Raw genomic sequence first — 25,090 nt, forward strand, 5'->3', positions numbered from 1 at the left:
CTTGGATGCCATCAGTTAGAATCAAAACCAAAACATATAATGCTCCAGCTACGTTCCTTACTCTTTGATCTATCAACAGATAAAGATTTAAAACGAAACCACTCAAAGCTATGAATGAATTTGCACATGCACAAAAGTAATAGAAATATGCCAACAAGTTGAAATGAACATTTTGCATTTCAACTTGCTAACATTTTTCTGTACGCATTATTCATCCATCCAAACAAAGATTTTACTCGTTATAAACCATCCTTGGTGTATGATTACTGTTGCCTATTAATTACAGTGTTATGTGATCAGTAGTTTAAGTGTTTATCGGTTAAATATTTTCACACAGACACACCTACAGTTTTATTTCTCTATATTAATATTTGATGTTGTTTATTTGTAATTTTGTCATATTTGTAATAGCTTTAATGATAATAGTTTTAATACCAGTAATTAAAGCAATTTAGAAATAAAAGGATAAAATAATAACCAAAACATTTTCAAAGAAGATAATTCAAATAGAAACTAATAGTTTTTAAAATTGCAATAGTTTTATATTATGCAAGTATATTTTACAGGATTATACAGAACTCGATAAGAGCCAATGGATAGTTATTTTGGATGGATAGTCTTTTGCTTGTAATTTTTTTTTTAATTCCAATGAAAATAGAAAACATTTTTTTTGTGAGATGGCATAACCTATCCAGTCATGTAAAATCCCCATAAACGTTTTCAATTTGTGTCGTCTTTTTAAAAAACGGCCATTTTGGGTGTTTTAAGTTCTGTCAAACGGTGAAATACAGGATGCCTCCTTAATAATTCCAGATTTTTTTTTTAAATTTATTCCGGCCGAACATTAATCACATTTACTTTTAACACCACATGTACTCTTTTAGGATATTTTCATTGTGAAAATAATTTCATTAGATTTTTTAATTATTAAGAAACATGAGGAATCAAATGCATTCAACCTTACACAATGCATTTTTCTTTAACAATTTTCAAATATTTCAAGGGAATTGTAAAAAAATAAATAAAAATTTTAAACCAAGTATTTTAAACTGCAAACTACACTCATAGTAAGTTTTATTTTTTAGAATTTTTTCATTCAATTAATTTTTAAAAAGTTAATTTATTTAAAATATTTTACCCCTTTTTTATGTCATCTTAAAATAAATTGTACCATAAAAAAAAAAAAAAAATATATATATATATATATATATATATATATATATATATAGATAAAAAAAAAAATCAGCATGTTAAATGAATGCAGGGTTAACTTACTTCCACGTCTAAACCTTTTATCAATTATTTTTGTGGGTTTCTGTTGTTTAGGAAATTAACTTTCTTCCTCAGATTAAGACTTAAAGCTTCATTATCCATGAAATTTGTCATGTTTTAAGGAAAACGAAATGTTGTATTTCAACAGTTAACTCCTTAAATAAGATAATGACTGGCTGACCACTTCTGTATTGAAATAATGAAATACTTAAAATGAAATGGGGGATAATACTAAAAAAAAAATAAAATCGCTTCCTTATAAAGAATAATAAAATGTTAAACTGAAGAAAAAAAATACCCCCCCCCCCAAAAAAAAACAACAAAAAATGTGAACGGAAAACAAAGGTATAAAATGTTGAAAAAACCCACACCCAACTAATACAGATTTTTTAAAAATAATAACAATCATTTATCAAGGCAAGAACCTACTTTAGAATAAGGGCTAATGAGCATAATACGATGGACAGATTATCAATTGAATAAAACAAATAAAATTTAATTGCTTATGACCGTTTAAGGTACGTGACCTTCAATTAGAAGAGGACCATGCTGCAGTCAGCAGAAAAGCAATACTCTGATAACCCTAACTCCGCAAATGAGAAATATCAATTTAAAGTGTTCTTGTTTGTTTTAATATTGATTCGTGATAAACATTTTTAAAATTCGCCATTAGACACTATTTTCAAACATCATTGTTTGATATTTTATAAGTTAGGGGAAAAGATACAATTTTAAGATTAAGAAATGACCTCATGTCCATCTTTAAACAATGAAAGTGGTTTCCACCGATTTTATCATCATTATCATCATGAGAATGAGCAAGTATTTAAAATTCTGAGTTTTTGAAGAAGAAATAAGTTATCCACACAAAATTATAAAAGAGTATAAAAAAAAACTCTGAAAGTAACAGTAGTTAGAGAGCCTCATCCCCTTCTCAACCCCAACACCTCCAAAAGGGCTAAATATTTGCATTAGGAAGGCCGATTTTCACCCCCTTTATCCAATTCATCGAGGCATGACCATAGTAGTTAGGGATGAGGGTGTGGCTAAGTGTCAGGGCTGAAATCAAAATTGGAAAAATAGGCTAGGTGAGATGACCCCCCCTCCCACCTCTCCAACAACTAGCACTAAATAGCACAGGACAGGGTAGGAGGTAACAATAGTGTTTTCTCCCCTTTTCCTTTGTCATATTATGGAAACATAGCCTCAGCTTCTCTTAAGTAGGCCCTGCCAACCTTTGTCAATTTCATAGTTAGAATACAGGTAACTAGAGTATTTTGATTCTAGAAGGATGCAATACGAATTGCTTCACAACATTTTTCAGTTTTGTTCATTTATGTTTTTATGTTTGACCATCTCTTGTTTTAGTTACATTACATTTTCGAAATAAAAACAAACCTTTACTAAATATATCTATAAATACTTTTTAACATAGGTATGGGCAAAAATGACGCAAAAACAAATAGAGGAACATAGTTTTGAAAGCCAGTTTATCAGAATTTTGTTTGTACGTTTCAGACTTGTACGTTTCAGATTGTATTTGAAAGATTAAATCCGAAAGTTAATTTCTAAAAGTAAAAAAAAAAAATATTTGTACACATAAAACAAAAGTTATAATGAAAAATGTTTTCATGACAACATTCGGAAGCTGACCAATTCAGCTAAATTTTGAAGTTAAATAAATTCATTGTAAAAATCCTTTGAAAGATAAGTGCCAGTTTCTGGGTCTATTTTAAATAATAAAACAAAAAAACAAAACCTTGTTTGTACAAAAAAAAAAAAGAAAAAAAAAAAAAAAGAAGCTAGATTAGCCCCCAAAGGCAAGAGATTCTTGCTTCACAACAAACGATGTGGATTCTACGGAAGCTCACAAAGTCAAAAGGCTGTTTGAAAAATGATGACAGGTAGTTAAAGGAAGGTAATGGTAATCCTTTTTTATTTCCAAGCTGTGCATCGCTATATTCCTATCATGAATTTTTGTATAATTCTTACCATTTTTTTAATTTACCATATATACTTGTGTATAAGTCGATCTTGTGTATGTCGATATGCCTTTTAAGACCAAAAATTGTGTATAAGTCGACTGTAGATTATAGACAAGTTAAATGGTTCATCTCATGGCTCTTTCTTGCATAGATAATTTCCTTTTTGCGTTTTTTTTTTGTAAGACATATTATAAATTATTTTTCAGCATCCGGAAGCAGCAATATGTGCATTTACGCAAGTATGGTCTATTCGAGAACCAACCCACTGCACACTTACATGCAACAAACGCAAATGTTGCAAGTGTACTGCTTTTAGATATAATTTATGTCACATACCATAATAATGTAAACGCATACATTGCATGAGCCTTAATATACTGTAATAATGTGAACACATGTGTTAAGTGCCATTTCATTAAATAGTTGTCATTAAATTGTTAAAACCTGTTGAACTTAGAGGAGAATGACATATCGTAAAGATTACATTTCCTAACTTATTAAAAAAAAAAAAAAGAAATGCTATATCACAGAATACATCATATCAAATTTAGGCCTAAAGCAACCTCTAGAGAGTGAACATTGTCAGAACTATTCCAAATATTATTAAGCTTCCCACTAAAAAACTGTGCATGCTGGCAAACATACTGCAGTGGGGTTCGAAAGGAGTGCGATTAATTATTAGCATTACTGCTATATACTGAGTGCACAAACAAAACAACATTTTCTATGTTATGATCGAGCACATTATGCATAAGTTGAGCCCCAAAAAATAACCTTAAAATTATCTCCCAGAAATTCGACTTCTACACAAGTATATACGGTGATTATTATTTTTCTGTTCCTGCTTTTAAATTAACATTTTTTTTTTTTGAAAATTATGTTATGCCGAAAGTTTCACATTCATTCAAGGAAAATATTAGCATCTTGCATATAAAAATTATGCGAAACATGTAATCCCCCCCCCCCCCCCCAAAAAAAATGAATAAAAATAATTTTTGGAAATTTATTTTTTTTGTGTGAAAATATTAAATATTCAATGATAATATCAGTAGTTCGAGAAATTAATTTTTCTTGGAGTTGTATCGAATTCATTAACACGCATTTTAGGGGCTTTTTCGTAATGTTCCTGAAAAAATAAATTTTTCTTTTTTTTTATTGTTACAATTTAAATGCTTTATTTTCATAAAAAAAAAGAAATAAATTCAAAAAGAAACAAATGAATTTATTTTTATAAAAAAATAAATTCATTTGTTTCTTTTTGACTACTAAAAACCATAACTTTAGTAAAGGTGTTTTTTGTTTAAACAAAATAGATTTCAACTAAGAGTCAAATAATAATAATGAGTTCATTATATTCCGTGATCATTATTTTATAAATACTGACAATTTCATTAGAATTGGTTAATTTCCTGATTTTGGTGAATTTTTAAGTAAATAGAGGAGGTCAAAATGTTTATACATTTTGAGTATCAGCCATTCATTTTGCACGTACCTATCTTAACACTAAGAGAGATAATTCTGTATAAAAGAAGCAGCTGAAATTAAGTATATATATATATATATATATATATATAAAATAAAGAGAATTTCTATAGTCGGTACATTGATCATTAGCATGAAACTAATTTTTAAGCATATCATGTAAATAATTCATTGCTTAAAGGAAAATGCGTGTTTGTAATTTTTTTCTTCAATACTTGATTTAATTGTGAAAAAAAGTTTTTGATAAAATAGAAAGCACCCAATTTATCATGGCTGCTATAATTGAAATCAGAAATCCCCCCCTCCCTCCCCCGCAAAATCCAATTATTTTAAGCTGCATAGCTTTTGGCAGAATGTCTACTTTTATCATTTATAAAAAAGTTTAAATTTATTACTTGTTAATTGCTTATTACTTTGTAATATAATTATATTTGGTTAATAAGTAAACTTGAAAATATTTAAAATAAAAAATGATTCCAATTATAAAATAAAGTTTGATTTGATACTTCAAAAATTAAAATAATTTCAATTTATAACATCTTTTTGATTTTATTATTTGTTAATAATATAGCCAGTTGTTATTCGAAAAAAAAAAAAAATGTCTAAAATATGACAGGAATTTTTTTTTGCTGGAAACATATAGTGTGAAGAAAAGACTTCAGTTTGTAGACTAGCCACGTGTTTTTTTTTTCCATAGGAGTCACCATTTATCAAGTTCCAGAGGCCACTCAAGGGTAAGGGTTAATGAGTGTACAGTAGTTAATGTGAAAATATCGTAGTAATTGTTAGCAGTGGAAATCTGGCAAATTGGACCACCTAAAGGGACGACCTGTAAAGAATCCGCTGACGCTGACCCCAAAGATGACCAAACTGCAGCCAGCTGGAAAGCAGGCAAACAGAAGAGAGACCCACAAGCATGCAGTTCCAAGAAAGAAGCCTTGTTCATGGAATCTACATCCAGGTTTAGGATCAAATACAGAGTGGGGGAAACCATAGTGGTTTCAAATAGACGAGTGTTCCCAATGAAAGTTTGGCAAGGGGGGGACCACAGATTGGAGCCCAGACGAGCACCTGCCATGAAAACGACATCGCAGAAACAAGCTGGCAGCGTCTCTTCTGCACATTGTGCAACTGGTCTGAGAAAAAAAACTGCCCAGCTTGACAGGGTGACTGACCTTGTTGAGAAGTTTCTTGTCTTCTGTAATGTGGTTCTTAAGTCTTGATAGTGAGTAGTTGGCACTTGTGACTTGTATGAAGGACAACGAAAATCCTCATTCAGCACTTTTTCAAAGTCACCACATTTGTCGTCCATTTCTTTCGTCCAAATCACACTGCTTTGCCAGGATTTTGCAGCAATTTTTTTTTTTTTTTTTTGCAGCTAATTGATGACTATCAGTGTTAGAAGAGTCACATTACTTGCTTTGATCCTTCCTGCTAGCCACGGCTTTCACATTTCCGTCATAATTCTTCAGCTACCATTTCATGGCTTTCAGCACTGAGTTGAAGCTGAGAATTTGGAATTTGACACAAATCCTAATACAGGTCATTCTGCTTCAACAACATGATACATTCCAACCGTCCATGATGTCAAACTCACCAACAATACACAAATATATCTGTTACACTTTACTATTAAATACTTAAAATCATTCTGAAATTAAATATGAATAAAATTATCAAATTTTACCAAACATTTATATTAAAACTTGTCAGTGCAACTAGACAAGCAACTGCTTTAAACTGAAATTCGACCATTTAGACGACAGTTAGCTCTTCTAACCACCTAACAATCATCTCGCATCTGCAAAGACTAAGAGCAAGCAAAATCTCAATGATAAACATTTTTAATTGCCTGAGAGCTCTATTTGTTTACATAAAGAGCAGTGCATTAAAAGCCAGTGGCAGTTGGCAATTTCACTTATCAGAGAGCTCAATCCAAGAACGTGGGAAGGCATAATATATATTGATGCTAGCATAACCACATGCATAAAAATTGATTGTATACATTTTTTCCATTTGTCTCCACACACACACACACACACACACACACACACACACACACACACACACACACACAGTAATATTTTAAAGTAGTGCCGAAATTTGTATACACCAAAAACAAAATACGATACCAAATCATTTTAACCCGAAAAACATGTTTGAGGGATGATAAGGTTCAACTACGTAGCTGAAACTGGATGGTGAAAAAAAACAAACAAAAATATTGAAAAATAAAAAGTCAACACGCAAGGAGTCGTGTATCAAATGGGGCACAAGGTCAAAATAAAAGTCAAGTTCATTGTTTTGATCCACGGTTACCGGTGAAGTCATGGCTTCCTCAAACAAATTCTTATTAATCATTATTTAATTGTAACTAAATAATAATTGTTAATATGTATTTTTTAAATTGCCCGGTCATACAATAAAATGCTTAAATATGATATTTTGATTAATGCAGATTTCATAGTTATTATATTATATTAGACCCAATATATAGTATATAGTAATGAATTAAAAAAAAAAAAAAAAGACTCATGCGTCACCGAGAATTTAAACCAATACGCTTAGCTTCCAATTTACTTTAATGCCTGAGCTATGAAGACATGTTTGCTACAAGGCTAAAAATTAAAACATGAACCAATAGCTTTTATGTTACACAAGCATATTCGTAGTACCGCCGTTCGAACATCATCTGGAAAATTCCATTTTTTTAGTTTTCACACTTTTGCACTGATTTTCCCCACTAAAAGCCAAATATAAAGTTTTGCATAGGTTTGAATACCCTGTATATTAAGTTTCATGTTTGTAGACCAAAAACTGACAGGAGTTTGGCAGGCAAAATTTTTAAAACAAATATATATGCATACATAAATACATGTAGAAATAGGCTTGTGTTTACTGTGACCTTTTTGCGTAAATATTACACAAGTATAAATCATGTAGAATATTTGTATGAATATAATTACACGTAATAGTTAACTAAAGATGATTATACCATTAAAAAACGAAAAAACTAATAGGAAATTAATTAAAATTTTAAAAAATATGCAAATTAGCTAGAGCTTTTGCAGATGAATGAAATTCCACGACTCATATCACAAAGTTGTATTTTCTTTTTAAATAAATAGAAAAAAGGATTTTTTAATATGAATATCAATACCCCCCCCAAAAAAAAAAAACTTATAGGATTATAGATATATATATGTATGTCAGTTTTTCTCCCCTACATTGGTGCTTGATAGCTTCCATAATGAAAGTTGATGATTACTACAAAATATTGATTAATGTTGTTAGAAAACAAAGTTTAGTTTTAATTTTATTTCTGTTCAATATTGTTTTTAGTCACATTTAGAAGTCAGAAGAGCTAATCACTCAGCCTCATCAATACAATTAACAAAATATAAGACACATTCCAACAGTCAATGAAAATAGTGGTTTTTATATAGATTATTATGTTGACCTCTGTTTAAACAATTTTCAAACATTTTTTTTTCTTCCAAAGTAAAATACTTTTCGACGATCCTATTTAAAAGCCAACATATTCAGTGAAATTAAAACCCTGCAATTTAAGACAAAAGAAAATCATTTGAAATCATTATACTGACTCTTTAATGCACACCATAACATTTTCCATGCAGGTGTAATGGTTGCTTTAACGTTTAACAAATAAAAACTCTCCAACACCATCGCATAAAATAAAAAATAAAACAACCATTTTACCATAATTGTGTAAACTGCAGCATACCAATGAGCACATGTGTAATAGCATAACAAAAACAATACAATAAAAAGTAAATGTTTAATTCTCAGTTAAGATACTGAAACATTCTGCTTCTAAACATTTTATTATAGAATTTAATAAAAAAAGAAAAACAACAAAAAACTGTTTATTTTAAATTTGTGTCAATATGCAGCAGATGCTCCTCCAAGATATGCACTTCTTTTCTCAAAATAAGACACAGACACGCTTTTCTACCTGACTGTGTTGATTAGTAGCACAATTATAACAACGCTTACCAAATTACTTTCATTTGCAATCACACGTCATCTGACGGCCATCTGTTTTTTTTCTTCCCTCTCATTTAACCAAAATTAGCTTCACATTTCTTCCTTACTATTCCTCTGCAAATAACAGCTCATTCACTCTATATCAATGGTTTTATGTAGAAAAGATTTTCAGTTTCCACTATTACAAAATAAAATTTTTTGATCATTTTTATTAGTTGAGTATAAAAACAAAGAATGTGTCAATTAAATCTTAATGCTTTGTGATATTTCAGAGTTGTGAAAAAACAATTTCAAATGCATATATGACAAACCAACAAAAATGCTATTGCAAACGCAAGAACTATAGACAAAAAAATGCTATTAAAAACGTAGTTATGACAGAGGAAAAAAAAAGTTATTTCAAATGAAAGCATTATAGACCAACAAAAATACTGTTGCAAACATAAGGGTGCCAGATGAACAAAAATGCTATTGCAAACGCATCCATTATAGACCAACAAAAAATGCTATTTCAAACGCATCCATTATACACCAACGAAAATGCTATTGCAAACGCATCCATTATAGACCAACAAAAATGCTATTGCAAACGCATCCATTATAGACCAACAAAAATGCTATTGCAAATGCATCCATTATAGACCAACAAAAATGCTATTGCAAACGCATCCATTATAGACCAACAAAAATGCTATTGCAAACGCATCCATTATAGACCAACAAAAATGCTATTGCAAATGCATCCATTATAGACCAACAAAAATGCTATTGCAAACGCATCCATTATAGACCAACAAAAATGCTATTGCAAACGCATCCATTATACACCAACAAAAATGCTATCGCAAACGCATCCATTATAGACCAACAAAAATGCTATCGCAAACGCATCCATTATAGACCAACAAAAATGCTATTGCAAACGCATCCATTATAGACCAACAAAAATGCTATTGCAAACGCATCCATTATAGACCAACAAAAATGCTATTGCAAACGCATCCATTATAGACCAACAAAAATGCTATTTCAAACGCATCCATTATAGACAAACAAAAATGCTATTGCAAACGCATCCATTATAGACCAACAAAAATGCTATTTCAAACGCATCCATTATAGACAAACAAAAATGCTATTGCAAACGCATCCATTATACACCAACAAAAATGCTATTTCAGATGGAAGCCTGACAAACCAATAAAAATGCTATTTCAAAATTAAGCATGGAAAACCCACAAAAAATCAAACTAACAAAAATTGCAATTTGAAACTGCCAAACAGACATTTTTATAGATGTCAAGCACATATCTAAAAAGGCATCTTTGAGAATATTTTGTAATATTTTAAACAAATGTTGCATAACTTTAGTTACAGACATATAATGCATCTTCATTATAATGTTTAAAAAGTAAACAAAAATTGTTATTTTGACAAAAAAAAAAAGTTTGAAAATTCTATATAAAACTTGCATATTAACACATTCACCCAAGTTTTGGAGTTTGCCTTCTTTAATAGTTTTGTTAGTAGGGAAAGCATATGGTAGATGCTGCTTACTTTGCCTGTGTCACTTCTCTCCTGCCATGTTGAAGCAACTTTATACTTGGTGTATTAGTCAAGCACCAATAAGTTTCGTTCAGGCTTAAAATGTCAACTCGTATGCCAACACACTTATGTGCGTGTATATATAAGTGACCTTGTTTGTGTGAGGAACAGTCTACCAAACTTTTAATTTTTGGTCCATAGACTTAAAACTTGATATACAGGGGATTTGGACTCGTGGAACAAATTTGGTTTGTTTTAGCTGCTAAGGAGTCAAAATTAAAAAAATTGGAAACTGGTAGGCATAAATCGATTAAACATGTTAAAGAAATATTTTTGCATGTATACATGTGCAAAAATATTTCTTTTTCTCTCTTACTTCCTCTCTACCATACTCTACCCAACACAGTTGACCTGTTTCACAAATCCCAAAACTCCATCATGAAAAGACTCAAGAAAGAATACAAGATTTAACCCAGAACTCCGCCTTCCAATGTAGACCCCTTTTTATGAGGTCTCTTTCTCCAACATCAGGGGTTCATGTTCCAACCTTCCAGAGGTTGAAACCCAATTATAGGAGACCAAACCAAACTTACTATTCCTAAACAAAACTAGCATTGGATCGACTATTTCTCTAGATGCGTTTGTGATTAAAGGATACTCTAACTTAACATCAAAAAACCTGACCCCCAAGATTGCCATGGGATCAAATATGTACCAACATTAGAAATGGCTTCCTATGTGATAGGGACATCTCCAAAGAAGACCCTAAATTACCCTACATGTGCTTCCAAGTAACACCTTCTCACAGCACTGCATTTATATTTGCCTTCTATTGCCCCCACAACAGCAGAGTTACTATCTTTAAGAGCATATCTGAGAAAATTGACCACATTCCATCTGCTCATTCCTTGGCTAACATTCATGTATGTGGTGACTTCAATGTTCACAATGTGGAATAATTAGCCCACTGAAACAAGACATGATGATGAGAGGGGGGGGGGTTCGGCCACAATTTCTCCATTGTTTATGACCTAACAGATTGTTCATGAACCCACCCATGTGCCTGACACTGACTGTCTCCTAGATCTTTTTCTCACAACTTGCTCTGAACTATGGTCATCCTCCGTTCTGTTACAACCAAACTCTTAATCAAGAACTTTGCAGCTAATTCTACCCTACACGATCAGCTCCTCCCTTGTATTTTCTCCTGAGTCTGAAAATATGATATGTGACATATAAATATCTGTGCATGATGTTGCCAAGCTAATCAAAAACCTTGATTTCAATAAAGCAACTGGCTCTGATGACATTCCAATTACATTTCTGAAAAAGCTTCAACCAGAACTAGCTTCCACACTTACAAAGCTGCTTAAGCGTTGTCTTGAGAACTGCTTCCCAACACCCTGGAAAACCTCATCAATATGCCCTGTATTTAAGAATTCAGATGATTGCTCATCTCCCTCTTAGTAAGAACCAATAAGTCTCCTGTGCATCATGAGTAAGTTGCTGGAATCTGTTAAATAGAGTAGTCAAACACCTCAGCAAAAATAACCTTCTTAGTGACATGCAATATGGTTTCTGTTCTGCTCGATCTGCAGCAGATGTGCTAACAGTTATATCTCATAGAATTAGTGAATCTCTCTTTTTTTTTTTTTTTTTTTACAGTGATGACCACTTATCAAGGCCCGGAAGTCACTCAGGGATAAGGGTTATTGCAAGTACATTACGTTAGTGTGGAGATTTGATGAAGTGTTTACTTAAGGGAGCGGTTCATTAGGAATTTGTTAACATTGGACTTGAAGACATCCAAGTTGTAGTCCGGTGGGAAGCAGGCAGACGGAACAGAGTTCCACAGGCGTGCAGTTCTAAGAAAGAAGCTTTGTTCATGGAATCCGCGTTTTGATTTAGGCACAGATATAGAGTGGGGGAAATTTTTCACAGTGGATTAAGCTAAACGGGTATTTTTTGTGAAAGATTGGCGAGGGGGGGACCAGAGATTGGAGTTCAGACGAGCACCTGCCATGGAAATAACGATAAAACAAGGATAGGCTCGCAACATCTCTTCTGTGGGAGAGAGGTTGCAGGGTAGAGAAAAGGGCATCCCCCACTAAGCCACGAAGTCTATTTTGTACTCTGTCAAGGCAGGATAGGCTGTTTTTAGCAGCTCCTGCCCAGATATGGCAACAGTATTCCATCCTCGGACGTACTTGGCTTTTATATAGATAGAGAATTGCATCAGTAGTGAGATATCTTCTGGGGCAGTAGAAGGATCCCACCATCTTTCCAGCGACCTTGGCAACAGACTTGACGTACGTGTTCCATTTCAGATCAGGAGTAAAGGTCAAGCCCAGAAGCTTGTTAAAACACGGGGCCTCACCCAGACGAGAGCCATCCATCACAATTGATGCCAGATGGGGATCAGAGCGTTGATGATGTAAGGATAGGAGTTTGGTTTTGGATGCATTAAAGGTAACCAGCCACATCTTCCCCCACTGAACCACGCGCCCGAGATCAGAGGAGAGAGAATCAGAGAAAACTTTGTCATTTACAGCCTTTGATGTGTTGCCGTAGATGGTCATGTCATCAGCATAGATGTCAACGAATGATTTAAGTATGTGTTTAGGGAGGTCATTGATGTAGATCAGGAAGAGAGTTGGGCCCAGGATTGACCCCTGAGATACTCCAGCATTTATATTGCAGGCCTCCGATTTTTGTCCATCTACCACTACTCTTATGAGCCTATCGGAGAGAAATGATTTAATGATTGAGAAAACATTTCCAGTTATACCGTAGCTGGAAATCTTGTGAAGTAGACCCTTATGCCATACCTTGTCGAAGGCCTTTGATATGTCAAGAGCAATTGTCCTAGAAAGGAAGCCTTTGTCAAGAGATTCACTAATCCTGTGGGATATAACCGTCAGCACATCTGCGGTAGATCTTGCAGAGCGGAAACCATATTGTGTGTCACTAAGAAGGTTATTCCTGCTGAGGTGGTTGACTATTTCTCTATTTAATATGGATTCCAGCAACTTCCTCATAACACACAGGAGACTTATTGGTCTGTACTGAGAGGGAGATGACTTATCCCCTGAATTCTTAAATACAGGGCAAACTGATGAGGTCTTCTAGGGAGTCGGAAAGCACTTCTCCTTAAGGCAGCGCTTAAATAGTTTCGTAAGTATGGGAGCAAGTTCTGGTTGAAGCTTTTTTAACACTATAATTGGGATGCTATCAGGGCCAGTTGCTTTACTGGAATCTAGGTTCTTGATTAGCTTGGCAACCTCATGCATGGATATTTGTATGTTACCTAGCTTGTTCTGTGTTATAGGAGGAAATATGGGGAGTTGATGGCCTTCGTCGCATAGGGTAGAATTAGCTGCAAAGTTCTTTGCAAATAGTTTGGCCTTGTCTGACGCTGACAAGATGACTTTTGGTCCATTGATAATGGTTGGGATAGAACGCACACTTCTGTTCAGGATCCTATTTGTTATTTGCCAAAACTGGTGGGAACCAAGCCGCTGATCAGCTACCTTGGATTTAACAGACTGGGCATATAGCTCTCTTGCATTTTTTATTACTCTTTTACAGTGGTTGCTGGCAGTCTATAAAGCAGCTTTAGTCTCAGTGCATCTATTACGTTGGTAGCTATGGAAAAAGTGATTTCTGTGCGCGATAGCAGCAGCACATTCTGGGGAGAACCATGGCTGGCTGTTAGGTTTTTGTTGTAATTTTTTAGATGGTATGAATTGGTCTATGCCTACAATTAACCATTCGGTCAGATCTGATACTATAGAGGACACTTCCTTTTTAAACATGGAGTGCAGAGGTAAATCAGATATGAATGTACGGAAGCTATCCCAGTCAGCCATAGAGTATCGGTATACAGTACGGTGGAGGGGTACGTCTGGGGACTTCTTATATTTCGTTTTTTTCTTAACTGATACGACGGAGTGGTTGGAGGATCCTAGAGGAGAATGAACGGAACATGAACATAGCTCAGGGGAAGTTGAGAGAAAAAGGTCTAGGAGGCTTGCATATTGACCGGGTGTATCGGGCACACGGGTGGGTTCGCGAACAATCTGAGTGAGGTCATAAGCAATGGCAAAATCATGACAAAACCTCCCCTCATCGTCTGTCTTATTTGAATCTCTTGATGGAAGCTTCCTTTCTAAGGTAATTCCTCTTCACATATCAAAGGCCTTTGATAGGGTATGGCATAAAGGTCTACTTCACAAGCTTTCCAGCTATGGTATAGATGGAAATGTTTTCTCAATTATCAAATCATTTCTCTCTCATAGGTTTATAAGAGTAGTGGTTGATGGGCAGAAATCAGCTCACAGTATTAATGCTGAAGTCTCGCAGGGGTCCATCCTGGGCCCAACTCTCTTCCTAATCTACATCAATGTTCTCCCAAATTACATCCTAAAATCATTCGTAGATATTTATGCTGATGACACTACCATCTTCAAATGACCAAGTTCTCTCTGATCTTGAGCATGTGGTGCAATGGGGAAAGAGGTGGCTGGTTAAATTTAATGCATCTGAAACCAAGCTTCTATCTTTACATCATCAATGCTCTGACCATTGTCTGGCATCAAATAAAATGAATGGCTCTCGTCTAGGGGAAGGCTCCATGTTTTGACAAGCTGTTGGGTCCAACATTTACTCCTGATCTGAAACGGAACATGTACATCAAATCCGTTGCCAAGGTCGCTGGAAAAATGGTGGGATCCTTCTACCTGTCCAGTAGATATCTCGTTGCTGATACAATTCTCCACCTGTTTAAAAACCAAGTAGGTCCTAGGATGGAGTACTGTCGCTACATCTGGGCACTTTATTCTGTCTTGACAGAGTTCAAAATAGACTTCGTAGCCTAGTAGACGATGTCTTTCTCTTCCCTGCAAATTCTTTCCCACAGAAGAGACATTGCAAACCTGTCTCTGGTCTATCATTATTTTCATGGCAAGTGCTCGTCTGAGCTCCAATCTACCCCCCCACTGCCAAACTTTCACGAAAAATATTAGTCTAGTTGAAACCACTATCAATAATTTTCTCCCACTCTTTATTTGTGCCTAAACCTGAACGCAGATTCCATGAACAAGGTTTCTTTCTTAGAACTGCATGCCTGTGGAACTCTTGTTTCCCTGCTTTCCAGCTGACTAAACTATGGTCGTCTTCAAGTCCAATGTAAACAAATTCTTGATGAGCCGTCTCCTTAAGTAGTAATCCAATTTACCAAATTTATACTAACAATTACTATGATATTGTCCCATTAACTATTGTACACTCATTAACCTTTATCCTCGAGCAGCCCCTGGGCCTTGATAAATGGTGAATTCTTTATAAAAAAAAAAAAATAAAAAAATAAAATCAATTTATATTTTTACTAACTTTTTATTTTTTTTATGTTTGTATGTGTGTGGATTAAAGTCAAATGGTAACGAATAAGTGTTGCATATTGGGGCTCCGAGTACCCAAGGTTGGCAAAAATGAGGATTCAAGTAGAAGGAAAACTCCCAGACAATGCCAGACAGTTACAGCGAGTGAATAACAAAAGCCAAGATCTTTGCAGCTAATTCTACCCTTTATGACCAAGGCCGCTAAGTATTTCCTTGTGTATCTGAAAACACACTATGTGACATACAAATATCTGTACGTGATGTTGCCAAGCTAATCAAAAACCTTGATTCCAGTAAATAAACTGGCCCTGACGGCATTCCAATTATAGTGCTCAAAAAGCTTCAACCAGAACTAGCGCCCATACTTACAAAGTTATTTAAGTGGTGTCTTAACGACAAATGCTTCCCAACACCTTGGAAAATCTCATCAGTATGCCCTGTATTTAAGAATTCAGGTGATCACTCATCTCTCCCTCAGTACGAACCAATAAGTCTTGTGTGTGTTATGAGTAAGCTGCTGGAATCTGTGTTAAATAAAGAAGTAGTCAACCATCTCAGTAAAAACAACCTTTTTAGTGACATGCAATATGGTTCCTGTTCTGCTAGATCTATATAGAATTAGCGAACAGTTATATCTCATAGGATTAGCGAACAGTTATATCTCATAGGATTAGCGAACAGTTATATCTCATAGGATTAGCGAACAGTTATATCTCATAGGATTAGCGAACAGTTATATCTCATAGGATTAACGAACAGTTATATCTCATAGGATTAACGAACAGTTATATCTCATAGGATTAGCGAACAGTTATATCTCATAGGATTAGCGAACAGTTATATCTCATAGGATTAGCGAACAGTTATATCTCATAGGATTAGCGAATCTCTTGACGGAGGCTTCCTCTCTAGGCAATTGCTCTTGACACATCAAAGGCCTTTGATAAGGTATGGCATAAAGGTCTACTTCACAAGATTTCCAGCTGGAAATGTCTTCTCAATTATTAAATCATTTCTCTCTGATAGGTTCATAAGAGTAGTGGTTGATGGGCAGAAATCAGAAGCTCTCAGTATTAATGCTGGAGTCCCTTGGGTCCATTCTGATCTACATTAATGATCTTCCAAATCATATCCTTACATCATTCGTAGATATTTATGCTGACGACACTACAATCTATGGTAGCACATCAAAGACTGCAAACGACCAAGTTCTCTCTGACTCTCATCTCTGATCTTGAGCATGTGGTACAATGGGGAAAGAGGTGGCTGGTTAAACTTTTAATGCATCTAAAATCAAGCTTCTATCTCTACACCATCTACACTCTGATGCCAATCTGGCATCAGTTGAAATGAATGGCTCTCGTCTTGGGGAGGCTTCTTGTTTTGACAAGCTTCTGGGCTTGACCTTTACTCCTGACCCGAAATGGAACACATATCAAATCCATTGCCACGGTTGTTAGAAAAATGGTGGGATCCTTCTATTGATCCAGTAGATATCTCACTCCTGATACAATTCTCTACCTATATAAAAGCCAGGTACGGTCAACAATGGAGTACCGTTGCCACATCTGGGCAGGAGCTGCTAGAAGCAGCTTATCTTACCTTAACAGAGTTCAAAATAGACTTCGTAGCCAAGTGAGTGATGCTCTTTTCTCTTCGCTGCAACCTCTTTCCCACAGAACAGACATTGCGAGTCTGTCTCTGCTTTATCATTATTTTCATGGCAAGTGCTCAGCTAAGCCTCAATCTATGTCAAACTTTCACCTAGCCAAAACTACTCAATAATTTCACCACACTCTTTATCTGTGCCCAAATCTAAAGCTTCTTTCTTAAAACTGCATGCCTGTAGAACTCTCTTCCGATTGCCTGCTTTCCAGCTGACTACAATCTGATTGTCTTCAAGTCCAACATAAACAAGTTCTTGATGAACTGTCCCCTAAGGAATCCAATTTACAAAATTCCCACTACTTATGTTTACTACGCCATAATCACATTGACTAATATATACCCATTAACCCTTATCCTCGAGTGGCGTCCGGGCCTCGATAAGTGGTGATTTCTATGTAAAAAAAAAAAAAAAAAGAAGACAACCCAATTTTTTACCTCCGACACAAAGACGTCCTGACAATTGAACTCTGATGCAAAATATAACGTCAATACAAACTAGAGAGGATGTGAAACAATAATGAATGAAAACAAATGATTCAGAAGGAATGTGAACAAAAAAATAAAAACAATTGAGTTTGAACAAGGTCACTCATTACCAGAGAGAGTGAGAGAGCGCCCGTGGTGACCAAATTCTGCGTGTCATTAAGTATACATGAAAGGAGAAACAAAGGTGCATCGAATAAATATATACCTGTGCGTAATATAAGGCTGGAGAGCTATAGGTTTTAGTTTCAATTCTAAGTGATGGCACCCAAGTTATATATATATATATATATATTTTTAAACTTTTGGAATCGCTAGTATATATTGGGTACAATATAATAATTAATCCTAAATCTGTATAAGTTAAAATATCATATTTAAGTGTATTTCATGACAAACCAATGCCATATGGCCTGCTCTAAAACCAAAATTTTTATTTTCATTACATTTAAAAACTTTTAAATGTAAACATATATTTTTGCAAAACAAACAATACCAAATTTATTTTGCCTGTTCAAAATTTGTTGGAATATTAGAACATTTGTCATCTTGTGCTACTGATTCATAAGCCAAGGTTCACAGTATGTACCTTAAAATGCAGGTTTTGAACAAGTTAAAAATTTCTTACAAATGTATTATGCCATCATTTGGTAAATTAAAAATGGAAGCAATAATTATTAGATCAAACATTATCTCTAAAAAGAAAAGAAAAAAAAATGTACAAAAATGACATAGAAGCACAACTCTGTATAAGATTGATTTCAGCAGTAATACACTCAGCTTTTTTGTTTTGTAATATGGCTCAGAGATAAAGCTAGATTTTTCTTTTAATTATTAGATCAAGCAAGCCTAAACATTGCACAAATTTTTATTATCCGTTGAAAACGTGTTAAAAAAGATACTGAAATGCAACTTTGCTTCTTGATTATTTAATTCAACAGCTAACAGTGAATCTTCGTAATATGATTTATAGCAGATTCTTTCAATAGTAAAGAGCTCCATTTGTTTAGACAAAGAGCACTTGTGGCAGACACAAGATAGATGTGTATCCCTGTAGCGAAATGAGAAACTGGAAAAGACGTGTTGAGACAATAGAGTTTTATTAACCACAGAGCATATGAGAGGAACTGTAAAAAACAGGATGCAGGTGTGGTTTGGTGATAAAACAGTTAATAAATGCCTTTTGTTTCAACCGAAAAAATTAGAGTTGAATTTCTTTCCTTTGTACAACTTGTTGGGTCCGAGTAAAAATGCAATAACCAAGTAACAGAAACACATTTTGATAATACGGTAAAAATTTTAATTCACTAAAGTTTTCAACTTGGATTATTTTTTTTTGCAAAAAAACCCCCCAAAATCTTGGAACCCTAAGCCCGCTATATTGACGAATCACCCTTTTTCTTTAAGATGAAACTGATAAAAGATATGCATAGAGACAATTTCATGCATATTATGTTGAAAAAAAAAATAATAAAAAAAAAGTTATCTTTTGCTTAAAGTAGTAACCTAACTCAAAATAATCTGAAAAAAAAAAAAAAAAAAAAAATTATTGACACAAAAAATTATTGACACAAGGAAAAAAATTATTGACACAAGAAAAAAAAAATTATTGACACAAGAATAAAAAAATTTGCTTAGATTAAAATTTTATCAAAATAATCTCCCCCAAAAAAACGAATTATTACAAGCTAAAATTGAAGATAATTTCACAATATTTATCCATTTTCACACACTAAGCTGTTTGGTTTGTGATATCAACTTATTTGCAAGAATGGAACACTCCAAGGCCAATTAAATGCATTGACTTTATCAGATTATGAATACATCAGCTTTTGTCCGGATTGACTGAATCAAAAATTACAACAAACACTATAAAAAGATGAAAAGGATGTAATTTATATATCGTAAACATCTTATAGGTTTTATTTACCTTCGGCCTACGATCAAAGTATGCAAGGTGTTGCAGCAAAATCTAACACTTGACAAAAAGAAACACAAAAGTTTATTTCGCTACATTATACTACATTATTTTTCAATATAATCACAGAGCAGAGATGATCATCTCAAAGTAGTTATGAAATGAATTACACCAAGAATCATTAAAGAGTCGATCTTGTTGTTGGCGTGCTTGTTGGTCTTGGTATCAATCACACCTCAAACATTAGCCAAGGGAGTTGCAGTTTTGTGAAAAGGACAGCCACAAGTCTGGTAAACAGTAATGAGAAACATTGTTGAGCAACCATGCCTTGGCCTTGGGTACAGGAACAGAGTTCTGATGGAAGTGACAGTGGCAGTATCATCCATCCTGGGCTTCACAACACTCCTCAACAACTCTTGGTTTTTGTTTATGTTTTATCAACTAAAGGATTTTGCTGCCACATCCTGTAGTATCTATTCCCAATCTAGGGTGCCACATTTAAAAGCTAAATTTTCCTCTCCCATTAAAAACTGCCCTTGTGGAGAAGCAAGTTAATAAGAACCAATACTTCCACGATTACAAGTAGAAAAAGACCAACTCACCCATTTAATGGATCCAATGCTATTGCTCTCGGTTGATCTAAATGTTCCCAGAACAAGATTTTCCGGCAAGATCCATTCAAGTTACTGACTTCAATCCGGTTAGTTTCAGAATCCGTCCAGTAGAGCTTCTCCCCTAACCAATCAAGTGCTAAGCCATCTGGTGAGAGCAAACCAAACGTGATCACATTTGTACTAGTTGCAGAACCGTTCACGTAGGTCCTTTTGATCATCTCCAGGCTGACGTCAGTCCAGAAAATAGAGTTTTCTGCATAGAAGAAGTCGACTGCAGCCGCATCTTCAAGGCCACTGATGATCACCGATGAATTGCGAGAATTGGCTGCGTCAACGAGACGGACATCTTTTCGGTTTGCAAACAGCAACAACGGTGAACCTGAAAGAAACAGAATAACATGAACTTTCATCTAACAAAAAAAAGGTTCATTACATACGTATGATACATTAACATGTAAAAGAATGCAGTAAAATCCATATTCTAAAAAATGCATCTCGATTTTTCCAGATGTTGGGATTGTACAATTTTGGTTAAAAAAAATATGAAAAATAAATTAACTTCCTGTTTTGTCATAATTCTCAATAAAAAGTTCCTCAATTGAACAATATATAACTGGCCGTTTTCAGTTTATGATTTCAAGAGACGAAAGCAAACAAAATTATTTTATATAAAATAAAAAATAAATACTTATTCTGTCACTTTATAAGTAGCTAAAAAAATCGCTGCCACAGAACAAGTCAAATTCTCACAACAAAACAGTTTTACATCACTTTGGTGTGAAGATCAAAATGAAGATATGATACTAAACTGTCTAGAATTCCTATTCTAATTTTGCAAAAAAAAGGAAGTTAATATTGTGTATGTGTGTATATATATATATATATATATATATATATATATATATATATAAGCATCATTTTGAATCATAATGGAATAATAAAATAATTAAACTCGCAATTTCCTAATTTGTAAGAATAAAATTTATGCTTAGGCATAGATTCTATATGTTTAAACCAATATAATAAAAATATTCTTGAACCACTAGGATTACAGCAGCAGGTCTAGCGACAGTATTATTACCATTACGGTTATTTGGATGTTGCAGATGCAGTTAATCGAAATTCATGGAACAACTTAAGACATTACAATTGCCAATACAGTTTATACAATGAAATAATTTAAAAGTAAAAACAATGATATTGCTAAAATGAGAGGGAGAGATAATTCTATTTTCTTAGCGAGGACCGCAATGAATACAACAGAAAATAAAATTGTGTTAATATTATTATTACTATTGTCCATTGCCGGAAGTGAATAAAAACTCCTGTTTTCAGCTATTATTTTTTATTCTTAATTTGTTTTCATTTCTATAATTTCCAATTTTTACATTATCTCTATATAAATAAAATGAACTAATTTTTTCCCGTCTGATTTTGACATTAATAGGATACAAAATCAAGATATTTCATGCAAATATAATATGCACAAACGGCAGAACAATATCTGAGGTGTGTTATAGGTTTATTATTTCTCAAATTCCTCGATAATCTTAGATTTCTATACTTTTTCTGCTGAGAAGTCATGCCCAAAATCGGTTAAGATCAATGGAAGTGGTAAAATATTTTCTCTCTAATAAATTCCTCCTCCCCCTGCCACCACTTAACACCGTTTGCGGATCGTTCACAAGGAACAGTTGAGAAGAGAACACCGGTTTGGCTTCGTAGTTCTTTCATGTGAAGTTATTTAAAATCACTAAACTAAGCTGCAGTGCTCTGTGGCGTAGTGGTTAGCATGCTGGACAATTCACATTATATTTTCACGTTCGCGCCGACCTACCGTAGTCGTTTTTTTTTGTTTTTTTTTCCTAAACAACTGGAATGGACTTTTCTTGGTGGCCGAACTGTTAACGTTGCAGATGTTTTTGTTTTTTTTCACACTTTATTTTCCTACTTTTACTCATAACTCCGGGTTTGATCCTTCCTACTTACCTACCATAACACTTTTTAAAACTCCCCCCCCCCGTCCAGGAAACAAACACTCGGGCAACGCTGGGTACCCCCGCTAGTTAATAATAAAATGAAATCGAATAAACTAGAACGCCATCTTTGTGTATGTCTAGAGGTAATTGATTGTCTTGCTTCAAACAGACAATTTTACATACATAATTCTTTTTTTTTTTTTGCTTTGTAATTTATATCGAATAAAGTTAAGTTTCAGTATAAATCAAATGTAATTCCTTTATTATTTTAATGTCATTTTTTAAAATAAATAATAAATGAATTTTAGTTTTTTTTTTAATCACAAATTTTTTTTTATAGGATGTCGTTTCACAGAAACAACTTTTCCCTTTTGAATTAATTCTCATTTTTTTTAAATTGATATTAAATAAGTTCAGTTTCAGTATAAATCGTTTCTTATTTTTCTTTTTCCAATGCAAGGTTTTAAGTTTTCTCATGCTTTTGTAAAAAGCTCTCATTCATTAGCGACAGTCTGTTCAACAGATCTTGCTTGCTAGTACCTTATGCATGATATAATTTTTAGTGAACAAGCCTGAATCTATATTTATGTCAGTCATGCCAAACACTTTTCTCTATCCTTCAGAAACATTGAGAAAGGATATTGGCAATACAGTAACCCTAAGGCGCAGCTACCAAGGAATGCTGACAGAACTGCTCAGGCATTTTTTGTAAGCCAGAGTGCATTACCTCTTGTGCACTGCCTTTTCACTCCTCCACCTGACCTTGTGTCTAGCATCCTGAAGAAGTAAATAAACCTGGAACTTTCCAGACGACCGACTTAATAAATGTTAAGCTCAATAGCATTGTCACAGATTAAGGTCAAGGCAGAAGAGAAATTTACTCTTCTGGTTAGTTCTCAATTTCTGCAAAAGTAATGAGGAGGGAATAGAAGGCGAGAAGGGGTGATAGGCTGAATCCTAACCAACCTAACCCCTTATAGTGTTGTAGATTAAGTCCAAATTACACACTAAGATGCTTGTTTGTGTTTTTGTTTTGTTTTTGCTTTAATGACGTTGGCATCTGCCAATCATGGCTGGCCTGATGACATCTCCGGGCTGTGTTTCATTTGCCATGTAAATAATATGGTTTCTAACTGAAACCTGATGATCAGGCCAGTGCTTTACAAGGACAGCCTACCCCCTATCCTCCATGCCACTTTTCCAAGTAGGTAGTGGCAACACAAGATCTATATCTCGCTTTCTTTATTTTCTTCTTTCCAAATCTCATATTTAACATGAGTTGCAGGAACCACCACAGAGAAATGGAACTGACAGCAGGCATGTTTACTGAACCCCATTTAACCCCCACCTTTCCTTTCTCACCCCCACCTTAAGAATTTCTACTCAAGTAGACATTTATACCATTTGGATATCGAACATTTTAAAAAGGGGGGTAGAGCCGGAGTGCCTGTCAAGAAAAGACACGCCCCTTTTTGTTTAAAGTTTAAAGCAAGATTTCCTTTCTCTGGATGCGAGATAAAACTAGATATGCTAACAAAAAATAAAACGTTAATGGTTTTCATAACAATAGTCATTAAAAAGCATCCAGTCTGAAGTCATATTTTTACCATGAGAAAAAAAAAAAAAATGGAAGGAGGGGGGTACCTCAGAATGAATAATGACCAAAAGGATATGCAGTTTAACACCGATTTTAACATTTTACTTCCGGTCAAATCATAAACCAAACAAGACACATTTATAGCTTTAAAAAAAAAAAAAAAAAATGGTGGAGATAGGGTTTTACTAAAAATGTATGACCAAAATTATGCCTTGTCAATGTACGACTGACTGCTCTTGTGGTTTGTCATATAGAAACAATGTGTAAAATTGCTTGAATTAGCAGGAGCTGAATCGGACATTTAGTCGTGTCAGATTTTAGTCGTACATAACAAAGTTTACTAAAATTGACAACTAAATAATGTACAATTATTTGCTCCTGCTGCTGATTTGCTATTAAGGCAACTTTGACACGAACTAACTACTGGGTTTATCAGTGCAAAATATAAAAATCTGTTGTAGTATTATTAAAATAAACAATAAAATGAATTTACTCACACGTTTCAGTCGAGAGGTTATTTTTTGGCAAATATATTTTTAGATTCATACAAAAAGTATTTACAAAAATAAATTATGTTTTAAAATATTCTCTCTTAAGGCAGATAGTAAACAGATACACAAATATTTATTTACATAATGAACACGTTAAAAACTGAAACAATTATTTTTTTCCAATTATGTGTACCACTTTTTTTTTATAACAAAATCTTTGTAAAAAAATAGTTTATTTTTTTAGATTAGTTGTACCTGGATTTTACTAATTATGCACGACTATAAATTAAGCACGACTTATGTACATCTAATTAAATTCTTTTAGACAGACAATTATTTGGCACATTATATTGGAAAAAATAATTCTCAGTTATTAAGGGTTTAATTAGTCAACGCAAACTTCAGTTTCAAGTTTAATTTAAGAAACACAAAAAACAAGCAAGAGTCGATAATAATGATAAGGATTTCTACTTTTTACAAAGATTTTCTAGTGTTATATTGTTATGGTGTTACAAAATTCAAATTTTAAAGAAAAAGGTCATTTGTAAAATTTAATTTGCAAAAAAAAAACAAAAAAAAAACAAAAAAAACTCTCGGTTGAAATTTGTGACTGTGACTAAATTCGTTTTATTTTTTTTTATTTCAATAA

General features: G+C 33.8%; 1 protein-coding gene across 1 annotated transcript in view; it reads right to left on the minus strand.

Annotated features, from left to right (window-relative positions):
• LOC145260571 (low-density lipoprotein receptor-related protein 6-like) overlaps positions 1 to 25,090 on the minus strand; it is a 216,360-nt gene that overhangs the window by 85,084 nt on the left and 106,186 nt on the right. The window contains exon 2 of the mRNA XM_080118842.1: positions 20,363 to 20,753. Coding sequence (XP_079974968.1) covers positions 20,363 to 20,753 — 391 coding nt within the window. The remainder of the gene's footprint in view (positions 1 to 20,362; positions 20,754 to 25,090) is intronic.

The sequence above is a fragment of the Euprymna scolopes genome, chromosome 36, assembly GCF_053919585.1.
Source record: "Euprymna scolopes isolate OS-2025 chromosome 36, ASM5391958v1, whole genome shotgun sequence".
Lineage (NCBI taxonomy): Eukaryota > Metazoa > Mollusca > Cephalopoda > Sepiida > Sepiolidae > Euprymna > Euprymna scolopes.